This window comes from Thalassophryne amazonica, chromosome 21 (assembly GCF_902500255.1).
Source record: "Thalassophryne amazonica chromosome 21, fThaAma1.1, whole genome shotgun sequence".
NCBI lineage: Eukaryota > Metazoa > Chordata > Actinopteri > Batrachoidiformes > Batrachoididae > Thalassophryne > Thalassophryne amazonica.
Genome location: NC_047123.1, coordinates 38,869,361 through 38,885,592, shown reverse-complemented (window position 1 = coordinate 38,885,592; position 16,232 = coordinate 38,869,361). Strand labels below are relative to the sequence as shown.

The 16,232-nt window shown below is 42.0% G+C and overlaps 1 protein-coding gene across 1 annotated transcript in view; it reads left to right on the top strand.

Annotated features, from left to right (window-relative positions):
• Positions 1–16,232, top strand: part of myt1la (myelin transcription factor 1-like, a) — a 46,446-nt gene that overhangs the window by 4,958 nt on the left and 25,256 nt on the right. Inside the window, exons 4-8 of the mRNA XM_034161785.1 lie at positions 1,801–2,241; positions 3,163–3,762; positions 4,007–4,419; positions 10,001–10,135; positions 14,270–14,360. Of these exons, the coding sequence (XP_034017676.1) occupies positions 1,801–2,241; positions 3,163–3,762; positions 4,007–4,419; positions 10,001–10,135; positions 14,270–14,360 (1,680 nt within the window). The remainder of the gene's footprint in view (positions 1–1,800; positions 2,242–3,162; positions 3,763–4,006; positions 4,420–10,000; positions 10,136–14,269; positions 14,361–16,232) is intronic.

Sequence of the window (16,232 nt, the reverse complement as noted above, 5' to 3'; positions counted from 1 at the left end):
CCCTCTTGATGCACATTTAATACCTCGATGTAATTACGTTGGCAGCAGCTGATGTTCTTATATCGCTCTCTTCATTGACAAAACAAAATGTTTCCTGTCATAATTTAAAATGAAAAATTCAAGAATAATCCCCAAAACACCAAATTCAACAACCAGTCATCCTATACAAAATCATGACTGAGTGGAGATTTTATCAAGGATGGAAATGATTTTTTATTTTTTAAATAACACTTATGACATTCTGCAAGAGGAAATCCTGTGTTGTGGCTGGTCAGTAGCGCTTGACTCCTGGTCAGAGAGTTAACCATTTCATACCATACCAAAGATATATGATTTCTCTGTGGTAACCATAGCAACAACACTGGTGCTTCAGGCTATAAAACTAGTTAACTGAGTGTTAAAACTAATTTAACTTGAACAGGCTGCATACATGCTAAGTGTTAATAAAGGTTCATTTATGATGTAATAAAGCAAACATGTGTGTCCAAATAGACACGTTAATGGACTCACAGTGGACTTTATCCATTATTTTCTCACATCAGTACACCTGAAAAAGTGTTATGGCTTTCTCAGGAAGCTGTTCCTGCTGCTCATTCTCATTAGCAGAGCTGCAGGTCGAGATCTTCGTCACGCACGCAGCCGATAAATTATCGATCAATTTGACAAAGAGCAGTGCATCTGATCAGACCGCTGCAGATCAGTGCAGGAAGAAGAACTGATGTGATGAGACTGGTTCCACACCTCCCTCCCTCCCTCTCTCTATCTTCCTCACATAATTACCATGCATTGTCTCTCGCCCTTGTCTGCAGCATTCCCTTGTTTCAGAGCTGCTTTAATTACCACTGGAATTTTAATTGGCAGGAAATGGCAAGGTGGCTGAGGTCACACACACACACACGATGGTCTGTATGTTAAAACTGGATCATTTGAGGTGAAGTCTTTTATCTGTGAGGGATCAACAGTGCAGCGGTTCAGGGCAAATAAATTTAAATGGATTTCATTCATTTGTTTCTGAATTTATTCAGACTTGGTGATAATATTGTTAGTTTTTCTGACATGTCTGTGGAGGTTCTCAGTCATCCAGGTCATGGTTGAGTCAGGTCAGCTGGACATGATTTGGTGCCTTGAAGATGTTTTGCTCTTCATCCAGAAAAGCTTCATCAGCTCTCGAGGGGAAGTCCAGTGGACTGAACTTGTTTTGCTGACATATTGTTGTAAATTATATTTGTGTCTGCTATTTAAAGCATTATCATCGCTGAAATTCAGCCTGTATGTGTGATTCTGTCAGCCCAGTCTCATGCTTTTTTTGTGTTCTGTCATGAAATGACTCGCATTTTTGTGATGCAGTTTATTTTATTTTACTATTTCTAACCCTCTCCCTTCCACGAACCATAATCATAATCCCACAACACACTGACATTTTGTCAGTGCCATCGTGGCGCAAAAACTTCTTCAGCCGTTTGGTTCCAACTTGGAGCGTCAACCCTCAACAGACGTAAACATCTGGAGGCTTTTCTGATCCGGGTCCACGTGGCTCGTACCAGCTGCTTCTGGAAATGTGTTTGCAGATGCAATATCAAATAAAACATATTCCCTTCAACAAGTTAGCATGCTACCTAGCATAGCACAGGTAATGCAAGAGATAGCATGGCTAGTTAGCATGTAGATGTCTAAAAAACAGGTCTGTGAAATGATGGAAAGTTGCTGAAATATGAATAAAACTGCTGTTAAATGATGAAATGGTGAATGAGGGAGCAAAGATGGCTGCTGACCTTGTGCGTGTCCTGTGTCTGGCCTCAGTGTCTACGGCTGCCCGCTCGCCAAGAAGAGGAAGGCTCTGGAAAAACAGCCGCTAGAGCCAGCCGCCAAGAGGAGGCCCTTCATCACCTCCTGCCAGGGCCAGGAGGAGGAGGAGGAGGAGGAAGAGGAGGAGGAGGAGGAGGAGGAGGAGGAGGAAGAGGAGGAGGTCGGTCCCTACACCAGCTATGAGGGCGAAGCCTTGAATGATGGAGAGGAGTTTAAGGACCAGGGGGAGGGAGTGGAGGAAGAGGAGGGTGAGAGAGAAACAGAGGAGGAGGAAGATGGAGAGGCAGAGGATGAGTTTTCAGAAGATAATGAGGAGGAGGAGGAGGAGGAGGAGAGAGCAGACATGATGGTTTCACAGCAGATGGAGGAGGAAGAGGAAGAAGTGGAGGATGGGGATGAAGAGGAGGAAGAAGAGGAGGACTCCCGGCAGGGTGAGTTGACTGTTTGATGATGGTTGTAGTTTTTGCTCATTTCCTGAAGGGGGCGATGCTGTTTGTGTTGGTTTATTGGTTTATTTTTAGTTGCTAAAACTCAACATCAGCTTGGTCAAAAGTTGATAGAGTTTAAAATACAAGGTGGATCCAGGTAAAAGGGGCGGAGCCAGCAAATATTAAACTAGTTGTTTTTTATGTATATAATGTGAGATTTAGCATTTTGTCAAAATGATGAATCAGATTAATTGATAATGAAAATAATTGTTGGCCCTGCTGAGTTGTGTCTCTGGGGGAAAAGAGGCTCCGCCTTCTTCCACCATGTCCTTAGTTTCTTCTGAAAGCACTTTGCAAATAATCAGGAGAGAAGCTGTGAGTTATTGAGGGCCCCCCCGTCCTCTTCCTCGTCTCTGTGGACGTGTCACATGCGCACTGCATCGCCTTCTCCTCCTGAGGATATTTATGGCTCCTGAATTAGAGCGTCTCACCGCCTCCATTTTCAGTGCCTCTGCTGTCACCCCCTAAAATCAGCAGAGAGGCTCGACGGGCCGAGTTCTCCCGCTCAGCTGTGTGTTTTAGAGACCAAACAGCGTCACAACTGGTATGATGGAGATGATGTGTTCAGGAACAGATGAGAACAACCTGCTCAGTTTGAGATTATTCAGAGAATTTTGATTGTATGAATGAACAGGTCATTACTCTGTTTACTGTATCTTTGATTTTGAAGTAATTTTTGAGTTTTTCAGGACGTTTACATCACAGGTACTGAGTGCTACAACGTACAAGTCAACCGATTATCGGCGACTGTAACCGGCCAGCAGGTCGGCAGTCGGTCGACTTGTACGCCAAAGGGCCTGAAATGTTTCGTGTGACGTCTCAGAGTTTTGTTTCTTTTTGTGGCAGTGGAGAACCACTACAAAACCAGTGCACAATCAAAACTCCTCCCATTTCATAAAGACGACAACAACAACAGCTGCAGCATCGGCACAGGCAACACCAACGGAGAGGAGTACGAGAACTATGACGAGCTGGTCGCCAAGTCGCTGCTCAACCTGGGCAAGATTGCCGAGGATGCCGCCTACCAGGCCATGACAGAATCCGAGCTAAACAGCAACTCCTCCAACAGCGCCGGGGAGGACGACGATGACGAAGATGACGAGGAGGGCAGCGAACACGGCGACAGGAAGGGGGACCTGAGTGTGGATTTGGACAGTGATGTGGTCAGGGAGACTGTGGACTCGCTGAAGCTCCTGGCCCAAGGCCATGGTGCTATGCTCCCTGAAGACGGCTACCCAGAAGGCTCCATTGTGGACAGCAGCAGCCATATTAATGGGGGACCAGGGGTCAGAGGTCAGGCTGAGGAGAGTGAGGAGGAGGTTTGTCTCAACAGTCTGGAGTGTCTAAGGAACCAGTGCTTTGATCTGGCCAGGAAGCTGAGTGAGGCATCTGATCGTCCCATCCATCAGCCTCTCCACCATCATCTCCAAAACCCAACCAACCAGCAGCTGTCCCACCACCTGAACAGGTACGTCAGCTCTGACGAGTCACATGGTTGTTTCTCTTCCACAAACTATTGTTCTTATTTTGTGTCATATTCAAAGCTGATGAAGCGAGGCTGGTGTTGTACTTGTGAGTAAGAAAATCCTAGTTTTGGTCAGAACTCTGGCAGCAGCACTTAAAGACTTTTTGTCCAACTGGGTTGCAGTAATTTAGTTCTCCAATAAGATTTTAAAGGTCTTGCCAGTGACTGGTGGCCTTCTGTTGTCCAGGTTTGACGGCTGCCAACAGGGCACTCCAGCGGTGTCCAGACATCTGGAGCGCAGCTTCTCTGACATGGTGACTCTGATGAAGCTGGAGGAGCAGCTGAGCCCGGCGTCCAGAGGATACCCGACCCGCTGCAGCCAGGAAGGTGATGAAGACACGACGTCGGTGACGTCGGACCGCTCCGATGAGACCTTTGACATGGCCAAGGGGAACCTGTCCCTGCTGGAGAAGGCCATTGCTTTGGAATCAGAGAGGGCAAAGGTTATGAGGGACCGGATGGCCTCGGAGCATACAGCAGCCCATCGGGAACACCACCATCACAGCCACGGCGAGCATAGCCCGCGGAAGAGCAGCGCTGCAGAGGAGCGCAAGTCCAAGATGCACCATGATGGTCTGAAGAGGGCGTACTACCCTAAAGGTAGGCAGCACGAACCCACACGCTGACCTTCAGTGTTCAGTATCGATCCACAGTCAGCAGCAGCTTTAACTTTCAGAAAGTTGGCCAGGCTTTTGTATGTTGGTTCTCTTGGACGCTGCTGCTGTCTGTCAAACCCAAAACGTCTCATGAACGTGTGTCCTCTCTTTGGTTAATTTATTTACACACACATACACACACACACACACATATATATATATATATATATATATATATATATATATATATATATATATATATATATATATATATATAAATATATATATATAAATAAATAAATAACAGATGCATAGATGTGATATGAAAAATATAAATGTTCACATCTTCTAGTCACTGCAACATGCAGTTGTTGGGACGTCGCTGATTAAAATGCATCAGACTGGAGAGACTCAACATGATCCATCGTGCAAAAGGAAAAAAAAAAATTTGTAGATCCCCTCCAGAATTGAATGGTTTTAATTCTTTCCTTGTTTTGGATTTTAATTAGTTTCATTAATGAGCCTTATCATGCAGTCGTTTCCAGGCTTTCCCTCAGATGGTTCTGTTCCCAGTTAGACTCGAGCATCTCAGCAAGTTCACTGATTGTTGGTTCATTTGTAATGAAATTTACAGTTGTATGTAAACGTTTGGGCACCCCTGATAATTTTTATAATTTTCCTTTATAAATCATTGGTTGTCTGGATCAGAAATTTCAGTTAAATATATCATTTAGCAGACAAACACACTGATATTTGAGAAGTGAAATTAAGTTCATAGCATTTACAGAAAGTGTGCAATAATTATTTAAACAAAATTAGGCAGGCGCATAACATAGTGAGGAAATGGAAGACCACAGGCACAGTACTAGTTAAGGCCCAAAGTGGCAGGCCAAGAAAAATCTCAGATAAGCTGAAGCGAAAGATAACAATCATAGCCAACCCACAGACCTACTCCAAAGACCTACAACATGATCTTGCTGCAGATAGTGTCTCTGTGCATCGTTCAACTATACAGCGCACTTTGCACAAACACCCAACATTTACCATCAATCACTTTGATTGGTTTTGGATTTTTCTATCAATAAACTAAATAGACTAAAACAGTTAAATGTGGTCTATTAAACATTAGGTCTCTCTCTTCTAAGTCCCTGCTAGTAAATGATATAATAATTGATCAACATATTGATTTATTCTGCCTTACAGAAACCTGGTTACAGCAGGATGAATATGTTACTTTAAATGAGTCAACACCCCCGAGTCACACTAACTGCCAGAATGCTCGTAGCACGGGCCGAGGTGGAGGATTAGCAGCAATCTTCCATTCCAGCTTATTAATTAATCAAAAACCCAGACAGAGCTTTAATTCATTTGAAAGCTTGACTCTTAGTCTTGTCCATCCAAATTGGAAGTCCCAAAAAACAGTTTTATTTGTTATTATCTATCATCCTCCTGGTCGTTACTGTGAGTTTCTCTGTGAATTTTCAGAACTTTTGTCTGACTTAGTGCTTAGCTCAGATAAGATAATTATAGTGGGCGATTTTAACATCCACACAGATGCTGAGAATGACAGCCTCAACACTGCATTTAATCTATTATTAGACTCAGTTGGCTTTGCTCAAAATGTAAATGAGTCCACCCACCACTTTAATCATATCTTAGATCTTGTTCTGACTTATGGTATGGAAATTGAAGACTTAACAGTATTCCCCGAAAACTCCCTTCTGTCTGATCATTTCACAACATTTACATTTACTCTGATGGACTACCCAGCAGTGGGGAATAAGTTTCATTACACTAGAAGTCTTTCAGAAAGCGCTGTAACTAGGTTTAAGGATATGATTCCTTCTTTATGTTCTCTAATGCCATATACCAACACAGTGCAGAGTAGCTACCTAAACTCTGTAAGTGAGATAGAATATCTCGTCAATAGTTTTACATCCTCATTGAAGACAACTTTGGATGCTGTAGCTCCTCTGAAAAAGAGAGCTTTAAATCAGAAGTGCCTGACTCCGTGGTATAACTCACAAACTCGCAGCTTAAAGCAGATAACCCGTAAGTTGGAGAGGAAATGGCGTCTCACTAATTTAGAAGATCTTCACTTAGCCTGGAAAAAGAGTCTGTTGCTCTATAAAAAAGCCCTCCGTAAAGCTAGGACAGCTTACTACTCATCACTAATTGAAGAAAATAAGAACAACCCCAGGTTTCTTTTCAGCACTGTAGCCAGGCTGACAAAGAGTCAGAGCTCTATTGAGCCGAGTATTCCTTTAACTTTAACTAGTAATGACTTCATGACTTTCTTTGCTAATAAAATTTTAACTATTAGAGAAAAAATTACTCGTAACCATCCCAAAGACGTATCGTTATCTTTGGCTGCTTTCAGTGATGCCGGTATTTGGTTAGACTCTTTCTCTCCGATTGTTCTGTCTGAGTTATTTTCATTAGTTACTTCATCCAAACCATCAACATGTTTATTAGACCCCATTCCTACCAGGCTGCTCAAGGAAGCCCTACCATTATTTAATGCTTCGATCTTAAATATGATCAATCTATCTTTATTAGTTGGCTATGTACCACAGGCTTTTAAGGTGGCAGTAATTAAACCATTACTTAAAAAGCCATCACTTGACCAAGCTATCTTAGCTAATTATAGGCCAATCTCCAACCTTCCTTTTCTCTCAAAAATTCTTGAAAGGGTAGTTGTAAAACAGCTAACTGATCTGCAGAGGAATGGTCTATTTGAAGAGTTTCAGTCAGGTTTCAGAATTCATCATAGTACAGAAACAGCATTAGTGAAGGTTACAAATGATCTTCTTATGGCCTCAGACAGTGGACTCATCTCTGTGCTTGTTCTGTTAGACCTCAGTGCTGCTTTTGATACTGTTGACCATAAAATTTTATTACAGAGATTAGAGCATGCCATAGGTATTAAAGGCACTGTGCTGCGGTGGTTTGAATCATATTTATCTAATAGATTACAATTTGTTCATGTAAATGGGGAATCTTCTTCACAGACTAAGGTTAATTATGGAGTTCCACAAGGTTCTGTGCTAGGACCAATTTTATTCACTTTATACATGCTTCCCTTAGGCAGTATTATTAGACGGCATTGCTTAAATTTTCATTGTTATGCAGATGATACCCAGCTTTATCTATCCATGAAGCCAGAGGACACACACCAATTAGCTAAACTGCAGGATTGTCTTACAGACAAAGACATGGATGACCTCTAATTTCCTGCTTTTAAACTCAGATAAAACTGAAGTTATTGTACTTGGCCCCACAAATCTTAGAAACATGGTGTCTAACCAGATCCTTACTCTGGATGGCATTACCCTGACCTCTAGTAATACTGTGAGAAATCTTGGAGTAATTTTTGATCAGGATATGTCATTCAAAGCGCATATTAAAAAAATACGTAAGACTGCTTTTTTGCATTTGCGCAATATCTCTAAAATTAGAAAGGTCTTGTCTCAGAGTGATGCTGAAAAACTAATTCATGCATTTATTTCCTCTAGGCTGGACTATTGTAATTCATTATTATCAGGTTGTCCTAAAAGTTCCCTAAAAAGCCTTCAGTTAATTCAAAATGCTGCAGCTAGAGTACTGACAGGGACTAGAAGGAGAGAGCATATCTCACCCATATTGGCCTCTCTTCATTGGCTTCCTGTTAATTCTAGAATAGAATTTAAAATTCTTCTTCTTACTTATAAGGTTTTGAATAATCAGGTCCCATCTTATCTTAGGGACCTCATAGTACCATATCACCCCAATAGAGCGCTTCGCTCTCAGACTGCAGGCTTACTTGTAGTTCCTAGGGTTTGTAAGAGTAGAATGGGAGGCAGAGCCTTCAGCTTTCAGGCTCCTCTCCTGTGGAACCAGCTCCCAATTCGGATCAGGGAGACAGACACCCTCTCTACTTTTAAGATTAGGCTTAAAACTTTCCTTATGGCTAACGGTTATAGTTAGGGCTGGATCAGGTGACCCTGAACCATCCCTTAGTTATGCTGCTATAGACTTAGACTGCTGGGGGGTTCCCATGATGCACTGTTTCTTTCTCTTTTTGCTCTGTATGCACCACTCTGCATTTAATCATTAGTGATTGATCTCTGCTCCCCTCCACAGCATGTCTTTTTCCTGGTTCTCTCCCTCAGCCCCAACCAGTCCCAGCAGAAGACTGCCCCTCCCTGAGCCTGGTTCTGCTGGAGGTTTCTTCCTGTTAAAAGGGAGTTTTTCCTTCCCACTGTTGCCAAGTGCTTGCTCACAGGGGGTCATTTTGACCGTTGGGGTTCTTATGTAATTATTGTATGGCCTTGCCTTACAATATAAAGCGCCTTGGGGCAACTGTTTGTTGTGATTTGGCGCTATATAAATAAAATTGATTGATTAAACACGCAGTGTAAATGTAAACATCATAAACGTCTCGTACAGTGTGTTTTTTTGTCATGTTTTTCTTAATCTGCATTCTCCTGCACTCTGAATACACTGAATCTGTCATGTCACAATAAAGATACATTGATTTATTCTTTAAAAAAATGTCTAAATGTGGGACTTTATAGAGAAATAAAATAAATGACTTTAAAAGTGGAAATGTATAAGGAAAAAAATAACAGATTAAATGTAGAAATAAATATACAGAACAAAATTATGCACAAAAGATGAAATCTGATCATTTTTTAGCATGTATTTATTTTTCTTATTTTATTCCTTTTTCTGTTTCTTGATTCATTGATTTTTTTTAATGTATTCTTAATTGTTTCACTTTGACCGTCCAAATGGAGAAAGATAACTTTGTTTGCTAAATTTGTGGATTTTCTTCAGCTTTCTTTTAAAAACAAAAATGCTGATTATTTTGTAACGATTCTGATTTTAATTTACCATTTAAGGCTGAATGTGAGACGTCTGCTGCACCTCACCAACACTGTTCTTGACAGCAAAAAGCTTTTTAATGTCACACCTGTCATCTGATCTCGTTACTGCTCCAAAATTGTCGGGTGACCTTTGACCTGACCCAGATGAGATGAATCTGACCCTGGATCAGCGGGGATGAAGGATCCGTCTGCCTGACGCGTGGTTACATCAGTGCAGAATCACCAACAAACACTCCAACTTTATTTATTTTTATCGTTTGGACCTGAGCAGAAAATGTCAAAGAACCTTTTCAGGGTTGAAGGAGCCGTGTGATCCGTGTCCTCTGAAACACCATATGTGGTTGTGGATGAGATCATGGATACTTGGTTTCCACTGCAGCTCACAGTGTTAGAATAAAGCGGTGTGGGGACATCAGGCAGGGGGCGTGTCAGGCGTAACTAACGGCACTCTGTGGGACTCGATCTGTAGCCCAGATACAGACTGACCTCCGACCGGAGCACAGAGGAGGAGCAGGAAGCTTTGGGCTGCACGTTGCTTCCAGGTGTCAAAGATGCACGTGCTGTGACCTGGAGGTGGTTCCAACCCAGAATAGACAAAGTCCAAACTGCCAACATTGTTCCAGATCTGGCTGCTCTTTCTGGAACATCACCAGTGGACATTTAGTTCTCCAAAACAGACAACAGGAAGTAGTTTATCTCTCTGTTCTGTCCATTCAGACTCCTCACGGGGGGAGAAGAAGGAGAGCAAGTGTCCGACTCCGGGCTGTGACGGGACAGGTCATGTGACTGGTCTGTACCCGCACCACCGCAGCCTGTCCGGGTGTCCTCACAAAGACCGTGTTCCACCTGAAAGTACGTCCTGGCCTGAAACCACCTGACGAGTCATTTCAGTTTGGTTTTCTGTCTGCAGACGTTTCTCAGAGGTGGAAAAGTCCAAACTGTGGTTCTGATCAGTGCACTGAATCCACGACCTGCATTAATGTCAGAACACAAACCTCAGTGACTGGTGGCTGATCTGAATCTAGAGGTTTCAGTACTTTGAACTCTGTCTCATGTTATACAGCAGCCCTCATGCAAGATCCAGGTCCAGAGAGGAATTCTGTAATCCACTATTTAAGAACACCACTTTGAAACCTGACCACCCCAAACCTTTAATCACAGTTTGGATTAACACACGAGGCTAAGATGAAGTATGATTATTATTATATGTTGAACTGGGTCAGATAAATGAGTAATCACAGAATTCATGTCCCCCGGCTTTGTTTTATTACTTCTGATTACATCTTAAAAATCATCAAATATTAAGCTTTTTTACAAAATTGAAAATCAAATAAGTGTTTTAAAAACTGATTTTTACTGACCTCTCATCACCCACCTGCTGTACCTTCATGGCCCACACCGTGGGCACCATTACCCTAAATAATTCCTTGATATTATGAGAGAGAACCACAGCTCAGCGCTGCTCCAGGATCAGCCAGATTCAGAGCCACAGTGTTGTTTTTGAAATCGATACCAAATATTTTGTTACTCTGTAGAAATAAAAAAAAAAAAAAAAAAAAAAAATTCACTTCATCAAAGTGAAAGAAATGATCCAGATCAAAATGCTTCATTCTGGATCTGGTTTCTGGAGATCCAGGTTTCTGTTGAAGGCTTCATGGTGTTTTGAAGCCACACCCCCTGTGGGGTTTTTTTTTTCAGATTGTTTCTACCTCTGAGAAATGGTTGTACATAAAAACAATTTAAATGATTTAATTTTTTCCAGTGACATGTGATAAACGTCAGACTTCTCATTGACTATTTGTCTTCTTTTCGTTTCACCGTGTCAGTGACTGTGTGACACAGAAAACTGAATAATCCTTATTTGCTTCATGAATTGAGTCTTTTGATTTGTGCGTCACTGGTAGTTTTTGGAATGTTCTGCTTTTTCATCCTCATCCATCTCTCCTGCATGTCTGGAGCTTCACCGTCTGTCTGTTGTGTTGGAAATGAGTTTGGGGGATTTTTGTGGACTTTAATTTTTCACCTGAAACACATGTCGATGCAGTTTGTGGTTGAATAAACTCAGAAAAAGTCACGTGATCCTTCTAAATCTGGGCCATTTTTCTATAATAATTTACTGTCAGAGTTGATGTAAAATAAATGAGCAACATGGATCCAGATCAGCTTTATCTGGAATAAAGAACCGTGCAAAAATGATGCGGGATGCTTAATTCAACAAATGGCGTAAAAACAGACATGAAAATGATCAAACTTCCAGCTGCTCACATTTTGTGAGCCAAACCCAAATTTGACTGGCCACTTCCATCTGGTTTCCATGGAAACGGACTGATCCTGCAAAGCTAAATGTGCGCAAATTAGCAAATGCAATTAAGTAAAAAAAGTACGATGATAAAAGATTGCAGATTTTTCCTAAAAGAGCAATAAGCAGAGATTACTATAATTGATTAATAGTCATATTGATTGACTCATATCAGTTAATATGAATAGTTTGTTTTTCCTTTGGTTAGCAGGAAATTGTGCAAAGAAAAACAATACAGTTTGTGGGATGTTTGCATGATGATATTTTAAGTTTTTCCCCCAAGAATTCTTAATAGTTGAATCTAAATTATTCAAATTTGTTGCATTACCCCCCCCCCCCCCAAACAAACAAACAAACAAACTGGCCCCCTTTGCCCTGCTTCCGGCTTGTGGCTTCATTAAATGACTGAAGATGTATTTTGAGGTCTGAGGTATAAACCAGCTGTTTGCAGATATTCTTGGCGTTGGTTCTGTTTGTGTTTTGGTGTTTGCGTCCTATTTTACTTCCTTTCCTCCTCCTCGTCCTCGTCACACCTGCCTCATGTCTGCTTTTGGTATCTGTGTCGCCGACGTGAACAGCATGAAAAATCAGTTTGATCCACCTGCTGGCTGCAGAAAGTCCAGAACCAAGCTGCATGCGAGCGTCAAAACCTACTTTACCCGTTTCACCAAGAAAGAAATGAGCTATAATGAAGAACCTCTTCTTTATAAATTGCATTTTTTCTTAACTCTGAGTCTCATACAGTAGTGTTCAGAATAATAGTAGTGCTATGTGACTAAAAAGATGAATCCAGGTTTTGAGTATATTTCTTATTGTTACATGGGAAACAAGGTACCAGTAGATTCTCACAAATCCAACAAGACCAAGCATTCATGATATGCACACTCTTAAGGCTATGGAATTGGGCTATTAGTAAAAAAAAAAAAGTAGAAAAGGGGGTGTTCACAATAATAGTAGTGTGGCATTCAGTCAGTCAGTTCGTCAATTTTGTGGAACAAACAGGTGTGAATCAGGTGTCCCCCATTTAAGGATGAAGCCAGCACCTGTTGAACATGCTTTTCTCTTTGAAAGCCTGAGGAAAATGGGACGTTCAAGACATTGTTCAGAAGAACAGCATAGTTTGATTAAAAAGTTGATTGGAGAGGGGAAAACTTATACGCAGGTGCAAAAAATTATAGGCTGTTCATCTACAATGATCTCCAGTGCTTTAAAATGGACACACACACACACAAAAAAAAACAGAGACGCATGGAAGAAAATGGAAAACCACCATCAAAATGGATAGAAGAATAACCAGAATGGTAAAGGCTCACCCATTGATCAGCTCCAGGATGATCAAAGACAGTCTGGAGTTACCTGTAAGTGCTGTGACAGTTAGAAGACGCCTGTGTGAAGCTAATTTATTTGCAAAAATCCCCCACAAAGTCCCTCTGTTAAATAAAACACGTGCAGAAGAGGTTACAATTTGCCAAAGAACACATCAACTGGCCTAAAGAGAAATGGAGGAATATTTTGTGAACTGATGAGAGTAAAATTGTTCTTTTTGGGTCCAAGGGTCGCAGACCATTTGTGAGACGACCCTCAAACTCTGAATTCAAGCCACAGTTCACAGTGAAGACAGTGAAGCATGGTGGTGCAAGCATCATGATATGGGCATGTTTCTCCTACTATGGTGTTGGGCCTATATATCACATACCAGGTATCATGGATCAATTTGGATATGTCAAAATACTTGAAGAGGTCATGTTGCCTTATGCTGAAGAGGACATGCCCTTGAAATGGGTGTTTCAACAAGACAATGACCCCAAGCACACTAGTAAACCAGCAAAATCTTGGTTCCAAACCAACAAAATTAATGTTTTGGAGTGGCCTGCCGAATCCCCGGACCTAAATCCAATTGCGAACTTGTGGGGTGACATCAAAAACACTGTTTCTGAAGCAAAACCAAAAAATGTAAATGAATTGTGGAATGTTGTTAAAGAATCTTGGAGTGGAATAACAGCTGAAAGGTGCCACAAGTTGGTTGACTCCATGCCTCGCAGATGTGAAGAAATCATGAAAAACTGTGGTTATACAACTAAATACTAGTTTAGTGATTCACAGGATTGATAAAAAAGCCGTTTGAACATAATAGTTTTGAGTTTGTAGCGTCAACAGCAGATGCTACTATTATTGTGAACACCCCCTTTTCTACTTTTTTTTACTAATAGCCCAATTTCATAGCCTTAAGAGTGTACATATCATGAATACTTGGTCTTGTTGGATTTGTAAGAATCTACTGAATCTACTGGTACTTTGTTTCCCATGTAACAATAAGAAATATACTCAAAACCTGGATTAATCTTTAGTCACACAGCACTACTATTATTCTGAACACTACTGTATGTGTCCAGAATTTAAACCTTCATCACTTCTTGTTTTTAAACTTTTACTAATTTGATGGGGTTTTTTTTTTTCTTTTTTTCTAATGTTCAGTCTGTCTGGTGTTAAATGTCTCATTGGTCTTCCTGCTCCAGTCTCTTCCTGCTGGAGGAATCTGCTTGTTCCCATCAGGATCACTGAGTCCTGGTTCTGGAACTGGTTTGTTGGTTTGGTGGTTTTGTGTCTGTGCATGTCTAACCGTCGTAGCTGAAATCCCGCTAACTCTCCTTTCTTTTCCTGATCTCACCTCTTCCTGTCTGTCAAAGTCCTTGCCATGTATGAAAATGTTTTAAAGTGTCCAACTCCTGGCTGCTCTGGACGGGGTCACGTCAATAGCAACAGGAACTCGCACCGCAGGTGAGTGAGCGGCCTTCAGCGGAGCCGCTAACGCTGAGCCGACTTTCAGCGCAGTAACTGAAAGTTTGTGTGTTTGTTTGAGATTCAGATGTTACTGATTCTGATCGTGTTCTCGGCATCATTTCAGTGCGTCACTGTCACTTCGTGCGCGGCGGAGCTGAAGTCCCCAGATTAGCATTAAGTCGACTCAAGTTTGTTTCACGGCGATTTAACCCAAAAACTCACAACCCCCCAAAGTGATGGAAAAGTAAAGATTAGCAAAGTGCATGTGCTGAATGTTTTTTTAGTTTTCAGTTTAGTTGCATCTCGGTTGAAGTTGTAAAAGTGGCAACTTTACTTTTTTCTTGACCCCAAAATAATATGACTGAAAGGACTCTCAGCCCGACACAGACTCGTTTACCAAACATCAAACATCCGTTCACGTGTCCATCCACGGCTAATCTGGGTTCTTGACCTTTGAGCTCTGGAGACAACCAGGAAGATCTCATGAGGTCAGAGGGGTTTGGTGATTCTAATATCTTTGCAGGAGGACAAAGGTCCAAGTCTTCAGGGTCCTGGTGCTTCCTGTCTGGTTCTCAGACTTGGACTCTAACCAGTGACCTCATGTGAGGACTGGATGTCTTTGGTGCCGGTTCTCTGTGGAGGATCTTTGGGTCCCACTGGAATGACTTTGTTTCAAACGAGTGGTGTCTTAATGAGATTCATATGAGAAGACTCACTGACATTGTGAGGTAACATCAAAAATAAATCCTGTATCGGCCCTGAAGCCAATCAGACCGCTGCTGATCTTCAGTTTCTGATTCGTGAAGAGAGTCCATGGCTCCCCCTGGACGGGACGCCAGTCCATCACAGGTTATTTCCCCAGCCAAGGCTGGTACCCAATTCACAACTGGGTGGACTGAGATGATTCAGATTAAGGGCCTTGTACAAGGACAGACAGGTAGTACAAGCAGGATTCAAACCCAGGTTTACGAGGTCTGTTAGAAAAGTATCCGACCTTATTATTTTTTTCAAAAACCATATGGATTTGAATCACGTGTGATTACATCAGACATGCTTGAACCCTCGTGGGCATGCGAGAGTTTTTTCACGCCTGTTGGTTATGTCATTCGCCTGTGGGCAGTCTTTGAGTGAGGAGTGGCCCACCCTCTCGTCGTTTTTTTTCATTGTTTAGGAATGGCTCAGAGACTGCTGCTTTGTTTGATCAAAATTTTTTCAAAACTGTAAGGCACAACTGAGTGGACACCATTCGATAAATTCAGCTGGTTTTTGGTAAAAATTTTAACGGCTGATGAGAGATTTTGGTCCAGTAGTGTCGCTTTAAGGACGGCCCACGGCACCTGACGGCGATCTGCGCTTCGAGGCGGCAGCGTCTCACAGTTTCAAGTTGAAAACTTCCACATTTCAGGCTCTGTTGACCCAGTAAGTCGTCAGAGAACAGAGAAGAAGTCGGCATGAGGAGTTTATTCGGACATTCCATTGTTAACGGACATTTTGTAATGAAAGAACGTGCGGGCAGAGTCGCATGTCGGGCCGGACCCGACCGCGGGGGGTCGCGACAGGAAAAACCTCTGTTGGAAACCTTAACGGGCAAGTTGGAACATGCCCAGCTGTTAAACAATTTCTCAGATACTCACTTGTTGAAAGTCATCAAAAGCCGCCTGAATTTTACAAATGGTTTTCAACACGGAGGTGTTTTTTCCTGTTGCGGCGCACACAGATTCACAGAGTCGTCACAGAAACGACTCGGCGAATTTGCGCGCACGTCTTTCATTACAAAATGTCCTTAAACAGTGGAATGTCCACATAAAGTCCTCATGCCGGCCTCTTCTGAATCTTCTCTGTTCTCTCACGACGTCCTGGGTGAATTAA